Source organism: Quercus robur, chromosome 6, assembly GCF_932294415.1.
Source record: "Quercus robur chromosome 6, dhQueRobu3.1, whole genome shotgun sequence".
Lineage (NCBI taxonomy): Eukaryota > Viridiplantae > Streptophyta > Magnoliopsida > Fagales > Fagaceae > Quercus > Quercus robur.
This window is the reverse complement of record NC_065539.1, coordinates 3,219,782-3,235,877: the sequence shown is the minus strand read 5'-3', so window position 1 is coordinate 3,235,877 and position 16,096 is coordinate 3,219,782. Positions and strand designations below refer to the sequence as shown.

General features: G+C 38.1%; 1 protein-coding gene across 1 annotated transcript; it reads left to right on the top strand.

Annotated features, from left to right (window-relative positions):
- Positions 1-14,376: 14,376 nt before the first annotated feature.
- On the top strand, positions 14,377-15,069 carry LOC126689626 (chaperone protein dnaJ 20, chloroplastic-like). Its single transcript, XM_050384857.1, has one exon. It carries the CDS (start codon positions 14,452-14,454, stop codon positions 14,944-14,946), a length of 495 nt encoding a protein of 164 aa, XP_050240814.1. The 5' UTR covers positions 14,377-14,451; the 3' UTR covers positions 14,947-15,069.
- The last annotated feature ends 1,027 nt before the right edge of the window (positions 15,070-16,096 follow it).

The following is a 16,096-nucleotide window of genomic DNA, read 5'->3' as shown; positions in this document are numbered from 1 at the left end:
GGGAGCTAACAGCCTGGAAGGAGGTCCAAGTCAACAAGCTTGACGTGACGAGAAAACTTTTAGATAAGTCGGAGGTGCGAACTGAGGCGTTGAAGAAAATACTTAAGGATAAGGAGGGAGAAATTTTTGAGTTGAAGGAGCAGCTCCATCAAGCTAAGGGGGACGCTGTAAGGGAGTATCGTGATTCGTCCTTCTATATGAGTTGGGTGGTTCCTTTGTTGATGACTTCAACAACTGCTTCTATCAAGTCAAGACCTCCTTCCTGGACTTGGATCTGTCCGAAATCTCTATTGACGCCAAGGCCTAGACCCCAGCCCGTCCCATTGACCCCGAAGATACCGATGAGTTGTTTGTGGATGATTCTACCCTTGACCTTCAAGGCGACGAAGTGACTGCTCCTCATGACGATCAGGTCAAGTTCGTCGAGGATGAGACCCATCCATTTAAGGGAAGCCAGATGGTTAAAGAGAAGGACAGAGAAATCCCTGTTGATTAGTAGATTTTTTGGATGTTGGATGTTCTCTATATATTTTTTGTTCTTTTTTCTTTTAAAATTCGTGGAAGAACATTATTTATTCCTTCCGTCGCCCATTGTTTTTGGGCTTCTTTAGATTTAAACTTTTGCCCTTTATGGGCTTTCTATCTATTGTCTTTATATCCGTTGCTTATATTTTTTGTTTACATATCTGAAAATATTGTTTGCTATGGGTTGTTTCTAGGTTTTCTTGTCCCCTTGAGGACCTATAGAATTTTGGGATATTTGGGTGCATCCGACCATTTAGGGTGTATCCATCCCTTTTGAGTGTACCCATCCATTAGGGTGTACCCGTCCATTTTAGACTTGGTACTTTGAAGGTATCCATTAGTCTATCCTACTAAGGACTTAGTAATGAACCCATCCTCTCAAGGATTTGGTTTTTTCAAGGCATCTCTCGGGATGAACGCATCCACAAGTGGACTTTAATATTTTTCAAAGCATCCCCTTGGGATGAACTTCTCTACTTTGTGGATTTAATAATAAACCCATGCCCTTGAGGACTCAAATCACCCCTTGGGATGAATCCGTCCACTTAGTGACTTTGTAATTTGAAGGCATCCCTTGGGATGGACTTGTCCACTTGTGGACTTAATAAATCCAAATCATTCCTTGGGATGAGCTTCTCTACTTTAATAATAAACTTGTACACTTAAGGATTTATTAATTTCAAATCACCCATTGGGATGAACCCGTCCACTTAAAGATTTATTAATTTCAAATCACCCCTTGGGATGAACCCGTCCACTTAAGAACTTAATAATTTCAAATTATCCCTTGGGATGAACCCGTCCATTTGTGGACTTGATAAATTCAAATCATCCCTTGGGATGAACCCGTCCACTTGTTGATTTGATAAATTCAAATAATCTTTTAGGATGAACTCGTCCACTTGTGGACTTAAATAATTATAGACGTAGTTTTGTAGACATACACATGACATATTTGAATAACTCCTTTTATTATGATAAATATGCGTGTAGAAATTGTTCTTGGAAAATAAAAAACTGCCCTTTGGGCTTAAAAAGTACTGTAGATAGTAAAAATTAACTAAAAGAAAATAAACTAGAAATAAGGAGTATCGTTAACCATGCCCTTGTCTATTGGTAGTACTTCTTCAGGTGCTCCGTGTTTCATGGGTGGTGCAACTTTTGCCCATTTAGTGTCTCCAGGTGGTAGGTCCCTTTCTTCTGCCATGAAGCGATCTTGTAGGGTCCTTCTTGATTAGGTCTTAGCTTTCCTTGGAAGGGATCTCTTGTGGCGCCTGTTACCTTTCTCAAGACGAGATCCCCAACCTCGAAGTCTCAGTTTTCTAACTCTTGAGTTGTTGCTCTTGGCCATGAGGTTCTAGTATCACACTAATCTTTGTTCAGCTGTTGCTCCGACCTCATCCACCAAATCAAGCTGCAAGCGTATGCTTTCATTATTCTTACTCTCGTCATGGTTTCCCACTCTGTAGTGTGTGAGTCTGACCTTATCTGGGATGATGGTTTTGCTTTTGTATGCTATTCGAAACAGTGTCTCTCCTATAGGTGTCCTTTCCGCTGTCCTGTAAGCCTATAGAACGCTTGGCAATTCTTCCGGCCATATACCCTTTGCCCTCTTGAGTCGAGTTTTGATAATTTTGAGCAAGGATCGATTTGTGATCTCAACTTGCCCGTTGGCCTGAGGGTGGGTGGGTGAAGTAGTGATTCTTGATCCCTAACTGTGAGCAAAAATCTCTGAATGAGTTGTTGTCGAATTGCTTCCCGTTGTCTGAGACCAGTACTCTAGGTATACCATACTTGCAAATAATGTTCCTCTTCCTCTATACAAAGCTTTATACGCTCTTCTCTGTGATGGTGGCCAGGGTTTCGGCCTCCACCCATTTGGTGAAATAATCTATGCCGACTACAAGGAATTTCAACTGTCTGATTGCTATTAGAAATGGGCCCATGATATCCAACCCCTATTGAGCGAAGGGCCATGGGACTGTCATTAGAGTGAGCTCCTCTGTTGGTTGTCTGATGAGGTTGCCATACCTCTGACACTTGTCGCAAGTTTTGACATATGCATGGGTATCTTTCTGCATGGTAGGCCAATAATATCCTACCCGTACCACCTTGTGCACTAAAGACCGTGATTCGGAATGGTTCCTATAGATTCCTTCATGGACTTCTCTCATAACATAGTCTGCTTCCTCAGAACTAAGACACCTTAGGTACGGGTCGGAGAATCCTCTTAATGGTGTAGTCCATTTGTTCTCGGAACCTATCTCCTACACACTGACGCCGTCTATTAATGGTAAGATCTGAACAAATGATAGTACTTGACCGGGGATGAGCATATGCTCTGCTGATGAAATCTTGGCAAGAAGGTCGGCTTGCTCGTTCTCCTCCTTTGGGATTTGAACAAACTTCGCTTGAAGGTTATTTGTTCGCTTCTTCACTTACCCTAGATACTTCTTCATCCATTCACCCTTGCACTCGTAGTTGCCGTTTACTTGATTTGTGACTACTTGAGAGTCACAGTATACGACCACATTTGTGGCTTATGCTACTTTGGCGAGATCCAGCTCTACTACTAAAGCTTCATACTCCACTTCATTATTAGTTGTAGGGAAATTAAGTCAAACCATGCATTCGATCTCGTCCTCTTTTGGGGAATGGAGTACTATACCAGCTCCGCCTGCCTATCTATTGGACGACTCGTCCGTGTGGATACTCCATTGAGGACACGCTCCTACCCCCTGGCCTTCCATGTTGGTGAATTCCGTGATAAAGTTAACAACAACCTACCCCTTTATGGCCGTACATGGGCAATACTGTATGTCGAACTCACTTAACTTAATTGCCCATAGTGCCATCTGTCCAGCGGCTTTAGGGTTGCTCATCGCTTTTCATAGAGGCTTGTCTATTAGGATGACCATAGTATGGGCTTGGAAGTATGGCTTGAGCTTACGAGCTGCAGTCATTAATGTGAAGGCGAGCTTCTTCATCGGGGGGTACCTCTTTTCTGCACCTTGGAGTGCTCGACTAGTGTAGTATATAGGCTTCTATACACTGTTTTCTTCTCTAACCAAGACTGCGCTGATAGCTACCGGGGAGACAGCTAGATAGAGAAACAATTCTTCCCCTAGTTTAGAGGGACTCAGCAACAGTGGGGAGGATAGGTATGCTTTTAGGTCTTTAAATGCCTGCTGACATTCAGTTGTCCACTTAAATAACTTCTTCAATGTGTGAAAGAAAGGCAGACATTTGTCCGTTACTCTTGAGATGAATCTGTTTAGTGCGGCTACTTTGTCATTGAGGCTTTGTACTTCCTTGATGTTTGTTGGAGGCGTCATCTCCATTATTGCCCGTATCTTGGTCGGGTTGACCTCAATACCTCTTTGGGATACCATGAACCCCAGGAATTTTCCAACCATCACCCCAAATGTGTATTTGTCCGGATTCAGCTTCATGTTGTAAAAGTGAAAGGTATCAAAGGTTTCCTTGAGGTCGTCCAAATGGTCATCTTCCTGTTGGTTTTTTACCAAGATGTCGTCCACGTAGACTTGAACACTCCTCTCAATCTGATGTGCGAACATCTTGTTCATCAGCCTTTGATACATGGTGCCTGCATTCTTGAGTTCGAATGGCATTTTTTTTGTAGCAGAAGAGACCCTGGCTAGTGACAAATGAAGTATTCTCTTAATTAGTCTCGTCCAGCTTGATCTGGTTGTAACCAGAAAACGCGTCCATGAAGCTCAGTAACTAGTGCCTTGCTGTCGAATCCACCAAGATGTCAATTCGTGGACGAGGATAGCTGTCCTTTGGGCATGCCTTGTTTAAGTTCATGAAGTCCACGCATATCCTCCATTTCCCGTTGGCCTTTTTGACTATCACTACGTTAACTAGCCAATCGAGGTAGTATACTTCTCGTATGAACTCCACTTCTTGTAACTTGCGAATCTCTTCTGCTATGGCCTTGTCTCAATCCTGCATGAACACCCGTTTCTTCTGATGGATGAGAGAAAAAGAGGGCAATATATTCAATTTGTGGACTATGACCGAAGGATCAATTCCGGGTATGTCTTCGTGGCTTCAGGTGAAGATGTCTTGGTTCTCCCTTAGAAAGGCTGTAAGCACCTGACGGACTGGTGGGCTAATGAGAGTACCAATTCTGGTTGTTCATTCAGGCTTAAAATCATCAAGGAGGACCTCTTCCAACCCTTCCACAGGTTCTGCCATCATTCATTGCTCTTCTATTCATATGGCCTATAAACAATCGTCCATCTTCAGCATGGCAATGTAGCACTCACGCTTCACTACTTGATCTCATTGTACCTCTCTCACTCCATACTCGGTAGAGAACTTGATCATCAAGTAGTAAGTTGAAGTTACGGCCTTCCATGAATTAAGGATAGGACGGCCCGAGATGGCATTGTAAGTGGACGAATAGTCAATAACTAGGAATGTGACATCCTTGGTAATCTGTTGAGGGTAATCACCGACTGTTATGGGCAAAGTGACCTCATCAAGGGGGTATACTCTTGTTCCTTTGAACCCAGTGAGTGGCGTGTTAGTTGGAATCAGTCGTTCTCTCTCAATCCTCATTTGTTGGAATGCCAAGTAGTAAAGGATATCAGTAGAGCTCCCATTGTCTACAAAGACTCAGTGAGTGTTGTAGTCCCCCACCCGTATGCTAACTACAAGCGCATCATTGTATGGGTGGTGGAGACGTCGGACATCCTATTTTGTGAACCCAATTACAGGGTTGTTAATGCGTGCCATCTTTGGGACTAAACCTGTCAGCTGGACGTTCTGGACCATCCTAAGGTAGGTTTTGCGTGCCTTCCTAGTTGAACTAGAGGTTGTGGTGCCCTCTATGATCATCCTTATGTTTCCTAAGGGTGGCCTAGGATGCTTGTTTTCCCTTCGGGTGACTTGCTTTTGTGGTGGGTCCGTCCTTTCCTTGCTGATAAATCTTTACAATTTTCCTTGTCTGATAAGGGCTTTTATATGTGACTTCAAGTAGTAACATTTAGACGTGTCGTGACAATGGTCATGGTGGAAACGGCAGTACTTGTCTCTGGACCTTTTGCTGGAGTCTCCCTTTAGCTTGCCAGGCTATGTCAAGGCTGCCTCGTCCATGATCTGCATCAGGACTTGATCAATAGGGATCATCAATGGGGTGAAGTTTGCGAACCTCCCAGTGGGGGGCTAGGAACACCTATCCTCTTGTCGGTTTCCTGTCCTTGTTGTCTTCTGTCCCCTGTCTTACCATATGTCTTCTTGCCTTTCCCACTTTTTAGGCTTCTCTTCTCGAGCTAGCAGTGCATCCTCCGTGTTCATGTACTTAGTAACTCGATAAAGTACATCCGACATGGTTTTTGGGTCGTTTTTGTATAAGGAAAACATAAACTTTCCCTTTTGTAACCTATTGGTGAATGCAGCAATGAGTATTTTGTCGTCAGCTTCATCTATCGAGAAGGCTTCCTTATTGAAGTAGGTTATGTAGGATCTTAGCGTCTCCCATTGCTTGATGCTTATCAAGCACGCCGTGGACTTCTTATACCTGTGCCCCCCTATGAAGTAAGAGGGAAATTGCGTGCTCAGGTCCTTGAAGGTACCGATGGAGTTGAGCGTCAACCTGTTGAACCATACCCTTGCAGGACCTTTCAGTGTGGTCGGGAAGGCTCGACACATGATTTCGTCTGCCATACCTTGCAAGTGCATAAGGGTTTTGAATGACTCTAGGTGATCTAAGGGATCCTTTAATCCATCGTAGGCTTCTACCTGTAGCATACGGAACTTCGGTAGAAGGGGGAACGAAGTGACGGGTGTGGTAAAAGGCGAGTCCGTCTAGTGGACTAACTCGTCGAGGTTGCTTGACACCCGTCCTCTGAGGGCGTTCATTATTAAGTCCATCCGCTCCTTCATCATCTACAGCTTTGTGACCATGTGTGGCAGTGTTATTTCTGCAATGGATGGATGGCTGGTATCTTATCGCTCTTGTATGCTCGGAGCATTGCTGCCTTTTGGTCCTTCTCAGTCCCTCCTTTTGGCGCTAGTGTCTTTTTGCTCTTTTCCGTGACTGTTGTGCCCAACATCCCTTTGGTGCAGCTGTTCCTCCAGGTCGTGGTTTTACTTAGTAAGGCGTTCCACCGTCGCAACTAGGGTCTGTACTCTTTCAAGGGCAATAGTGTGTGGTTCCTCTCCATTATTGTTGGTTGCCATCGAACGAGTAAGTACAATGAAATTCTTTGTCTGGGAAACGGTAGTATGGTTTCTAGTATAATCCTTTTCTGCAGACGGTGCCAACTGATGATGCCAAAGAATCATCAATAAGTTGCACAGTCCTCACGTGCTCTAGATAAAACCTGCACAATAAAGAAGAAGAAGACCTTACAGAGAGTATTGGTGGGGTACTGGCCAAATACTCTCCGAAGGTTAAGTTAGAGAGTGTTCATAACTCTAGAATGCCAAAATTGGGGTAAATTATGCGTACTTTGATTTCTGAGGGCTTTGGGTTTTTATAGTAGTGTAGAACCGACCTTTGTTTTCTTTGTGAAGAAGATGTTTCCTTGTGGGGAAGATCGTCATAAATACACGTATCTCACGGGATTCTTTCCATATAGAGATTTCATTGATTAGGGTTAATCGTAGGGTGTAAGACATTTCCTTTTGAGGTTTCTTGGAGAACACTTAGGACACGTAGATGCCATGTGGATTTGCTACTCGTCTCCTTTATATTCATTTAATTGGAATCCGTCCACTATGGAAGGTTTGTCCGTCTTCCTTCTTCTCCGTCTTGGACATAAACTGTTTCGTCTGTTGTCTTGTCCATATTTTCCAACTGTCCCTTTCCTTAATACCGTCACCTATGGTTGGCCTTATTGAATGGATCTGTCTACCTCAATTTTATCCTCTCTAGTCACGTTAGTCTTTTGCCACTACATTCTCATCTTCATCTATCACTTGGGTTGCTGCATTAATTCTCAGATGCCTTACAAATTTGAACATTTGGCGAATCATAATATGCAATATTTCCTTTCAACATTCGAATCATTCCAACTATTAAAGCAAAGAAGAAAAAGACTAGACTCTTCAATTAAAAAAATCATAGAATGTTTAATATAGTAGAGAGAGAAAATGGGAGAGTGATTTAATAAAAAGGGTTAAGTAGTTGTATATTTTCCACCAATACTTACAATTTTTTGAGTGTGATTATCTACTTAGAGCATTCATATAAAGCTCCACATGATTTTAGTTAAATTGTTCTCAAAAATTCCACTTTTTCTATTTTTGCAAACATATAATTACATATACCTTATCATAATCAACTTTTATTTCTTTACTTAATTTTATATTATTTTTTTCTCTCTCTAACCTCCTTAACCTTTCCCCATTTTCAATGAAAACTTCCTAGTAGTGTTGTAATAAATCTTCACAAATCGCCATATAGGCCTTTACCCCAATCACATAGACTTTAAGGGTTTGTTTGAATTGAGGAGAGAGTGGAGGAGAGTAGAGCAGAGTAGAATTGGTTAAAAATAGGCTAATTTTGGGCCAACTTTACTCTACTCTACTCTCCCCTTCCCTCCATCCAAACCATCCATAACTTTAACAAACCCAATTGCACATACCACCACAAAAGATGACTCTAGATCTACAACGCCAATCCTCTATCTATTCCCTCTCTACCATGCTCACCAAGCTCTAACAAAGCCCTTTTCATCCTCCACGACTCTCATTGCATGCATTGATGAGCATGGATGGCCAAGCAAAAAAATCCCTACTCCTTGTCATAGCCAAGGAGTCTCATGCGTTGATGTTACAACTAAAAGCTGGCAAGGTAGCTTTTGTCACTGAAGGATCTAAGAAAATAATAATTTTCTTTGGTGTAGCGATGAATAGTAACTTAATAGAGGTATTGAGGTACTATTCTTCTGTTAGTTTTGCACACTAAAATGTTGAGCCTATTGCATGCAGCTTTTGATTGGGTTTAGCTAGGTTTTTTATTTTATTTTATTTATTTATTAAATGTTATTTTGACTACCCTATTGCTAACCCTCTTATCTCTATATTCTTAACGTTTATTTTAGTTTCTATCTGTTAAAATTTAAACATTACTATCCTTTTATCCACCCTCTCACTCACAACTTTATTATATCTATGAAAAAGAGAAGCGGTTCTTTTTTTTTTCTTTTTTTTGGTTAACGACGCTTGGAATTAAAACTATTGAACAATAAGTTTGTTACAACCAACAATGCCGGCTTTCTCTCTAGCCAACAGCTTAGCCACCACATCTGGTGGGTTATACTAAGTTAGGAAGTCAGATGTAAACTCTGTTCCCATCCTAATTAATTTGTCAGCACAGTTATTAGCTTCCCTAAATACATGCGCCACCGAGGAATTAGAGAAGGTCTTTATCAGGTTCCTACAATCAGTTAAGAGAGGTTCAAGCATTAGATTATTGACCACATAAGGATTTGATACGAGATATATTAGAAATTCAGCATCTATTGCCATACAAATGTTTTCTATCCCCAACTACTTGACCACGTTAAGGCCATCCCTTAAAGCCCATAGATCCACCACAGTGCTTGTTATGTTTCCGAGCTTCCTAGCAAACCCAACAATCCAATCTCCATTACTGCACCTTAGGATACCGTCCCCGCCTGCCTTAATCAGATCCCCAAACATAGACCCATCCGTGTTTAGTTTCACCCATCCCATTGGAGGTTTGATCCATTTCACTTGGATTTGAATCCTGCTTGGTTTGTTTGGGCCGTTGAGGACTAATGGCATAAAACTCCACTCCCTTTTTTACATAGAGATCGAGCACTCGTGCCTTCTTCCACTCTCCTAATTTGAAAGATTGTCTTATTTCTTTGAAGCTAGATAGCCCAAATGACTTGAGGGAATGGGGTCTTGGGAACATATTGGAAGCTCTGCAATTTTTTTCCAGCCAATCCTCCAGGGGTAGACCATAGAATTCCTAATTCGATTCCTCAATTCCCAAATCTCTCCACACTGTTCTTACCACCTTGCAATCTCTAAGGGTGTGGAGGATTGATTCAGGACTCTTTGGCATAACTCATAGGTTGGGTTAAGATTTAACCGTCTTGAACCAAGAGCTTCCTTTGTAGGAATGCTGCAATGTGTGCACATCCAAAGAAAAAAAATAATTCTAGGAGATGTGCTAGCTTCCCACAACCACTAATGAGGACCAGTATCAAGGTTCAAGATGTTAAATCCTTTTGCGATGAGATAGGCTGATTTGAGGGAAATGGAACCATCCTTCGAAAATGTCCAGATAAGAATGTCCTCCTGGTTGGGATTCGCTGCAATAAGAATGCCTTTCATTTCTTGTAAGATTTTGTCTGGGAGATTAAATGAAATCTCCTCCACATTAGATAACAACATCTTCATAGATATTCTATCCTCTCCTTCAGTTAGAGGGCCTTCAATCTGCTTTCGGAGTGGCCTAAAAGGGAGCCAAAAGTCTTCCCAGGCACTGACATTTTCACCATTAGCAATGGACCATTTTAAACCTTTGTTAAAAATAATACCCCCTTCCTTACATGCCTTCTAATTATGAGAAGCAGGTTGCCTCCTTGCTCCACCCCTCACTCTCAACGGGGTTAGGTACTAGCTAATTAGCACTTCAACATGCATGTTTAACTACATCAAACATCACAAAAACAATCATAGCCAAACATGCACTTTGCATTATCTCTAAATATTTGAATAATTGATTAAATAAAAACATTGTGCATTCTTTTAAATGATTTTTAAAACCATTGCACATTGAGGTTATTTGGCCACTCAATTCAACAACTGTTTGACATTTTTCACTAACATTTTCCCCTAAATTTCTCCGAATATTATATATATATATAGAGAGAGAGAGATACCATCAGGTCAAAGTTGTTATAATTTTTTTGTTAATATTACATTGCTTAATAACTATCAAAAATATCATTGTTAAATAGTATGTTCTCAATATTATAAACACGCACACTAAGTTTCATATTTATTGGATGATACTATCTATTCAATTCATGAACTTATTTTTTATGTATAATTTTAATATTTTATAGAAGAAATCATTATCAATCTTTATCGTATTGAAATTTTGCAAGCATTGAGAGTATATGAGAAAAAGAATAATATAAGAGTAGAATTCTATGTTTTGGACTAAATCAACATTCAAAAATTGATAAATCTTGAGTATTAAGAAAAATGAAAGTTCAAATATGTGTATAAACACCCTTGAACGTTTAGACCCCCAAATTACAACTTAACCAATTCAAGCATTATGTCAAACAACTAGTGTGCGGAAAATGAACATAAGCTACAATATAGAATTGGATAAACTATCTAAGCCAAATTAATCAGCACAACCCACAGCAGATAATAAAAAGGCAAAGATAGAAGGGAAGGAAGATGCAAACACAAAGACAACACGCGATGTGTTATCGAAGAGGAAACCGAAGCCCTCGGCATAAAACCTCTCCGTCACCCTCCAAGCGGTAAACAATCCACTAGAAAATATAGTTGGGATACATGGACAGCAATAGACCCTCCAAGCCTAATCTACCCAGTGCACCTAAGCCCTCCAAGCTTCTTGCTCCAACGAGGTTGCGCTGAACCTTTTTCTTTTCTAGCTTCCCGGATTCCGCTATTAGACCGTAGCATCAACCAATGAAGATTGGTTCATTCCTAACTACTTCCTAGAAATCCAAACAGTTCTCTCACAGTAATGAAAATGGTGAGAACAAGGTTTGGTAAGATGTCTCTCAAGGATTTGACAATGGAGAGGAAGAGAGTTGAGGAATTTGAAGAGACTCTAATGTATAGATTGTGAGTGAAACAATCTTGTTTTTCTTTAGGGTTTCTCTCTCAAAATTCTCTTTGGAAGCTCTCTTACATTTGTGGGTAAAAGGGGTATTTATATTGGAGTGGGAGAGGAATTTGAAACGTCAGGATATACAAAACAGGGGTGGCTCGCGGCTTGACTAAGTCGCGAGATCCAGTCGCGAGATAATCGTATGACCAGTTGTCCTGTTTTGTCCTGTAGTGCTTCAACTAGGATGACTGTTCACCTTCTGGCATGCTTGGCACGTGTGCTGCGTTTGGCGGCTTGCAGCCGCGAGTCTCTGTTTTCTTGCATACTCTTGAGCAAACTTCACTCTATCTCACTCACTACCCTTACAACAAACCCACCTAAATACAGGGTTACTAAATGCTGAATTACAAGCAAATTTGGCACGGAATAAAGCCAATTAGATGGTTGAATAAATTCAACCTTACAAAAAATATGATTAAAATGCTGCCTGGTTGAATCAATTGGCCCCGCCGGCTGTTGAATGAGATGAATTCCAAAAGAAATAAGTACTTCTTATTTCATATGATTCTTGGACTATCTTGTGGATCAATTTCATATCTTTATTCACTGAAAACATTATGTTATTACGTTTAGAATCACTCTTAAATATCTTTAGTCCATTTCCCAATGGTTGGTCCTTTTTTTCTAATTTATTTTTTAATAAAACATAATATGTGGGCCTATTTATCCCGAAGACAGGGCAACAAAACCATTGTTACCAATTGGTTAGAATTAATTAAACTAAATTAAATTCTTTAATTCTAGTTTTGTCATTTTATGGAATATCTCCTTTAAAAAAAATCTCAAAGGCACAAAGAGATCTTGCTAATTAGTGGGCAGCTTCTCTCTCTTGGATTTTTGGGGGCTAAATTAATATAGATGCAATGTAAAAAGATAAGATTCTAACCTTATGAATATTTAACCACAATGGATGAAGTTGCAACAAAGATAATGCGCTCACATCAGTCAAGATTACTTAGAATATAAAAAAATTTGATAAAAATGATAGCCGGCAGTGAGAAACACGTGAAACCTATACCAAAGATCTAGTAAAAGTTCATGGAATGGGACAATGAACATAAAGAAAAAAAAGTCGAACACCACTTTGAATAAGTTGAATAAAATTCTGGTCCAAACACATAACTATAAGAAATGTCTGCTACTTAGCTTGTTGGTAACTATAAACGTGATATATGGGACATGGAAAACTATTTATTTACTCCAGTCCTTCGCACCTGGTTAATTTCAAAGATCTAAGTTAGGTTATTTAATTAATCTTGGTGTTAGCAATGTCTCTATATGCAAGGCCTAATTCTGAATAAGGTGCACGCAGTAAGGCCTAATTCTGATTTATAATTTATAATGTTTGTCCTGCACTACCACTTTATCAACTTATTCGTTTGACTTTAATTAGATGAATTCTATTGATGCATAATTCGTAATTTATCTGAATATGGTTGAAATCAACATCATCCATTATGTAAGAAACCTTCTTTTTGGGGAAAAAAATAAAAAAAAAAGAGAAAAGAAAGCTTATTTGATTTTGATAGAGCCATTCTATATCACACAAGTATTACTATCAATAATGGAGCCACCCCATCAAAAAAAAAAAAAAAAATAATGGAGCCACTATTGATGAAAGTCATAGCTCTTTTTTTTTTTTTTTTTTTTTTTTTTTTTGCTTTCTTCTTCTTCTTATCATCAACATTATTGATATCATTACTACTAGTAATACGAATTTTCAATTTACTTAAAAATTATGTGAGACAATAGGATCTTATTGTGGCCTAATCATATAATAATGAATAGGATTTAGTATAATATCAAAAAAAAAAAAAAAAAAAAAAAAAAATTCTTTTGAGAAACATAATATCAAAAAAATTTGATTTGCCAAAATGAAAAATGTATAATATATTGGCAAAGCAAATGAGAAATGGTTTTGGCACGCAAACAGCAGCAACAGCCAGGAAGGACTTAATAGTTAACAGAAACAAGGACAATGAAATCATGACAAAACAAGGGTCTTCTATTTGAAATTTAAACCATGGTTTAAGGATATAATATGTTTGTGTAACTTAGAGATAGGGGCGTATGCGGGAATTTTTGTTTGGTGGCTAAATTACGACGCTAATATATTTATCAAGATAAGCCCACACGCATATATATACACACACACACACTACACACATGCTTTTTATTATACACACTCACACATATATATATACACACACTTTTTTATTTGATAAGTTATATATATATATATATATATACACCCGACAAAAAAAAAAAAAAAAGAGCTTAGTATTTTCAATCAAAACTATTTGTGATAGCGATCTTTCATAAAATAAAATTCATTTTTTCTATTTTCATAGTAAAATTCTTAAAAAGTTTCATTTTAAATATGAATTATCAAATTTTATACTAAAGTAAGTAAAAAAATCTTTCAATTGAATTAATGAAATTTTAAAAAATATAAATGATCCAAAACTTGGATAAATAAGTTAGACTCCAAACATATTTGAAACTACCTTACTCTGACTTATTATGTGGCAACTAAAAACACATTTTATGTATAGTTATAGTGACAAGATTTTTTTAATGAGCCAATGACTTATAAATTGCTACACAATGAGTTGAAAAAGATAGACTCAAACATGTTTGATGTCAAACTTTATCAAATATTTAACAGATATAAAAACATATTTTACAATAAAAAATAGAATTGCAAAAAATAAAGTTATATCTCTATAACTATTAAACCAATTATTTTTTTTAAGAGCATTATTGGACTAATTCAAATATTTGGGAGGATCAACTCTTATTTTTGTAGACCAAATTTTGAAAACATTAAAATAATTATATATATTTAAAAAAATTTCAAAATTGGGGGGCCATGACCCCACCCTTGTACATACCTCCGCCCCTGCTTAGAGAGATCGATGCACACCAATACAGCTATAAATATTGTGGTTTGAGACCAATTCATCCACACTTAATTAGGTCACTCTCTCTCTCTCTCTCTCTCTCTCAACACAACTCTAGCTAGAGGCACACACACCATGGAGATTTCCTTGAGAATGAATCCGAAGATTGCAACAATGGTTCCAAAGCTACCTAAAACAAGGTCTAGGAGAAAGGGTTATGAGCTCAAAACCGTACTATGTAGAGCTAATGAGTGGACCATGCAAAAAAAGAACACCAACTTTTATCAAGTACTTTCTCTTGGTTCGGAGGATGTTGGTTTCGATGAGATAAAGAAGGCACACAGAAGCATGGCCCTTCAATATCACCCTGATGTTTGTCCTCCCTCTGCAAAAGAAGAATCCACAAGACGATTTGTTGAGATTCAAAAGGCTTATGAGACACTCTCTGATCCAATCTCACGTGAAATGTATGATTACCAGTTGCGTTTGGTCAAGTCAATGGGATCTGGAGTTTGTATGGAGGAAAGGAAGTCCAAATTTCCCAAGGAAGTTTGGGAAAGCCAACTCTACGGACTAAAGAAAAGGTCTCAGGTCCGAATGGAGAAGAAGAAATATTATGGATACAAGTAGAAAGAAGATTTGTCATTTTTAACATTTTTTTTTCTTTTATAAGATGTGCGATACCCTAGATTATATGAATTGTATGAGCCGTATATTCCATAATCAACATAGAGTCTCATATTGAAACGTTAATTAGATTACAGATCTCTCTCTCTCTCTCTCTATTTTTATTTGTGGTTAATTCGATAGTTGCACCTTGCAACTTGCAACAATATGAGAGGAAAAATTTGAACCAAAATTCTTCTTATGAAAAAGAAGTAATACCACTCAATTATTGTAGAAAATGCTAGCTCCATATTAAATTATGATTTGGGAGGAATTTATCTTTGTTTCTTCTTGAAATTAAGTTGTTAGAGTTTGTTTGGTTAGGTAATTTAGAAGCTTAAAAACGCGTTTTTAAAACTCAAAATATCATTTTGTAATTGTAATTTTTTATAGTTCTTTTTACAATTGTTCATTTTAAATCCAAAACTTTATTTCACAACAACTTAATTATATAAACACACTTTTAATAGTCTTGTATCATTTTAAAGGAGAGCTTGACATTAGAATCATTAGATCAGTTTTAAGCTATTCACAACAGCTTATATGAACACACCCTTAATTTTTTTTTTAAGCCATTCACTTTTCTTTTTTTAAATTAATTTTGACTTATAAGGTTTAAGAATTGTCCAAATTAATCACTCCATCTTAATTTTTGTTAACTATAATTGAGAGAAAATTGTCATGTAGTGTGCATGTGACCACTTTACTATTAAAAAAAAAAAATCATTTTTAAAATAATATTCACATGATCATTTTCTGTCAATTAAAATTAACAAAATTTAGATGAATGGGTCAATCTGAACAATTCTTAGAACTTGAGAGTTAATAATACAAAATTGATGGTGTAGGAGTTAGTTTGTAACTGGTCCAAACCCTATGGGTCTTTTATCATTTTCCCCCTTCCCACCATTGTTTTTAAGAAGTTTGGTGACAAGGAACAATATTTATTCCAAAAAATGGAAAAGATTTTTATTAACCATGAGTAAGGTTTGGTCAAGCGAATCTTTTCAAAATTTGAAATATTCTGTTAGTATTGTAATTAATTGAATGACTAATATATATGTTGATTTCTCAACTCTCAAGGGAAGTGAGTCTCGCGTCATTCTACTTAAGT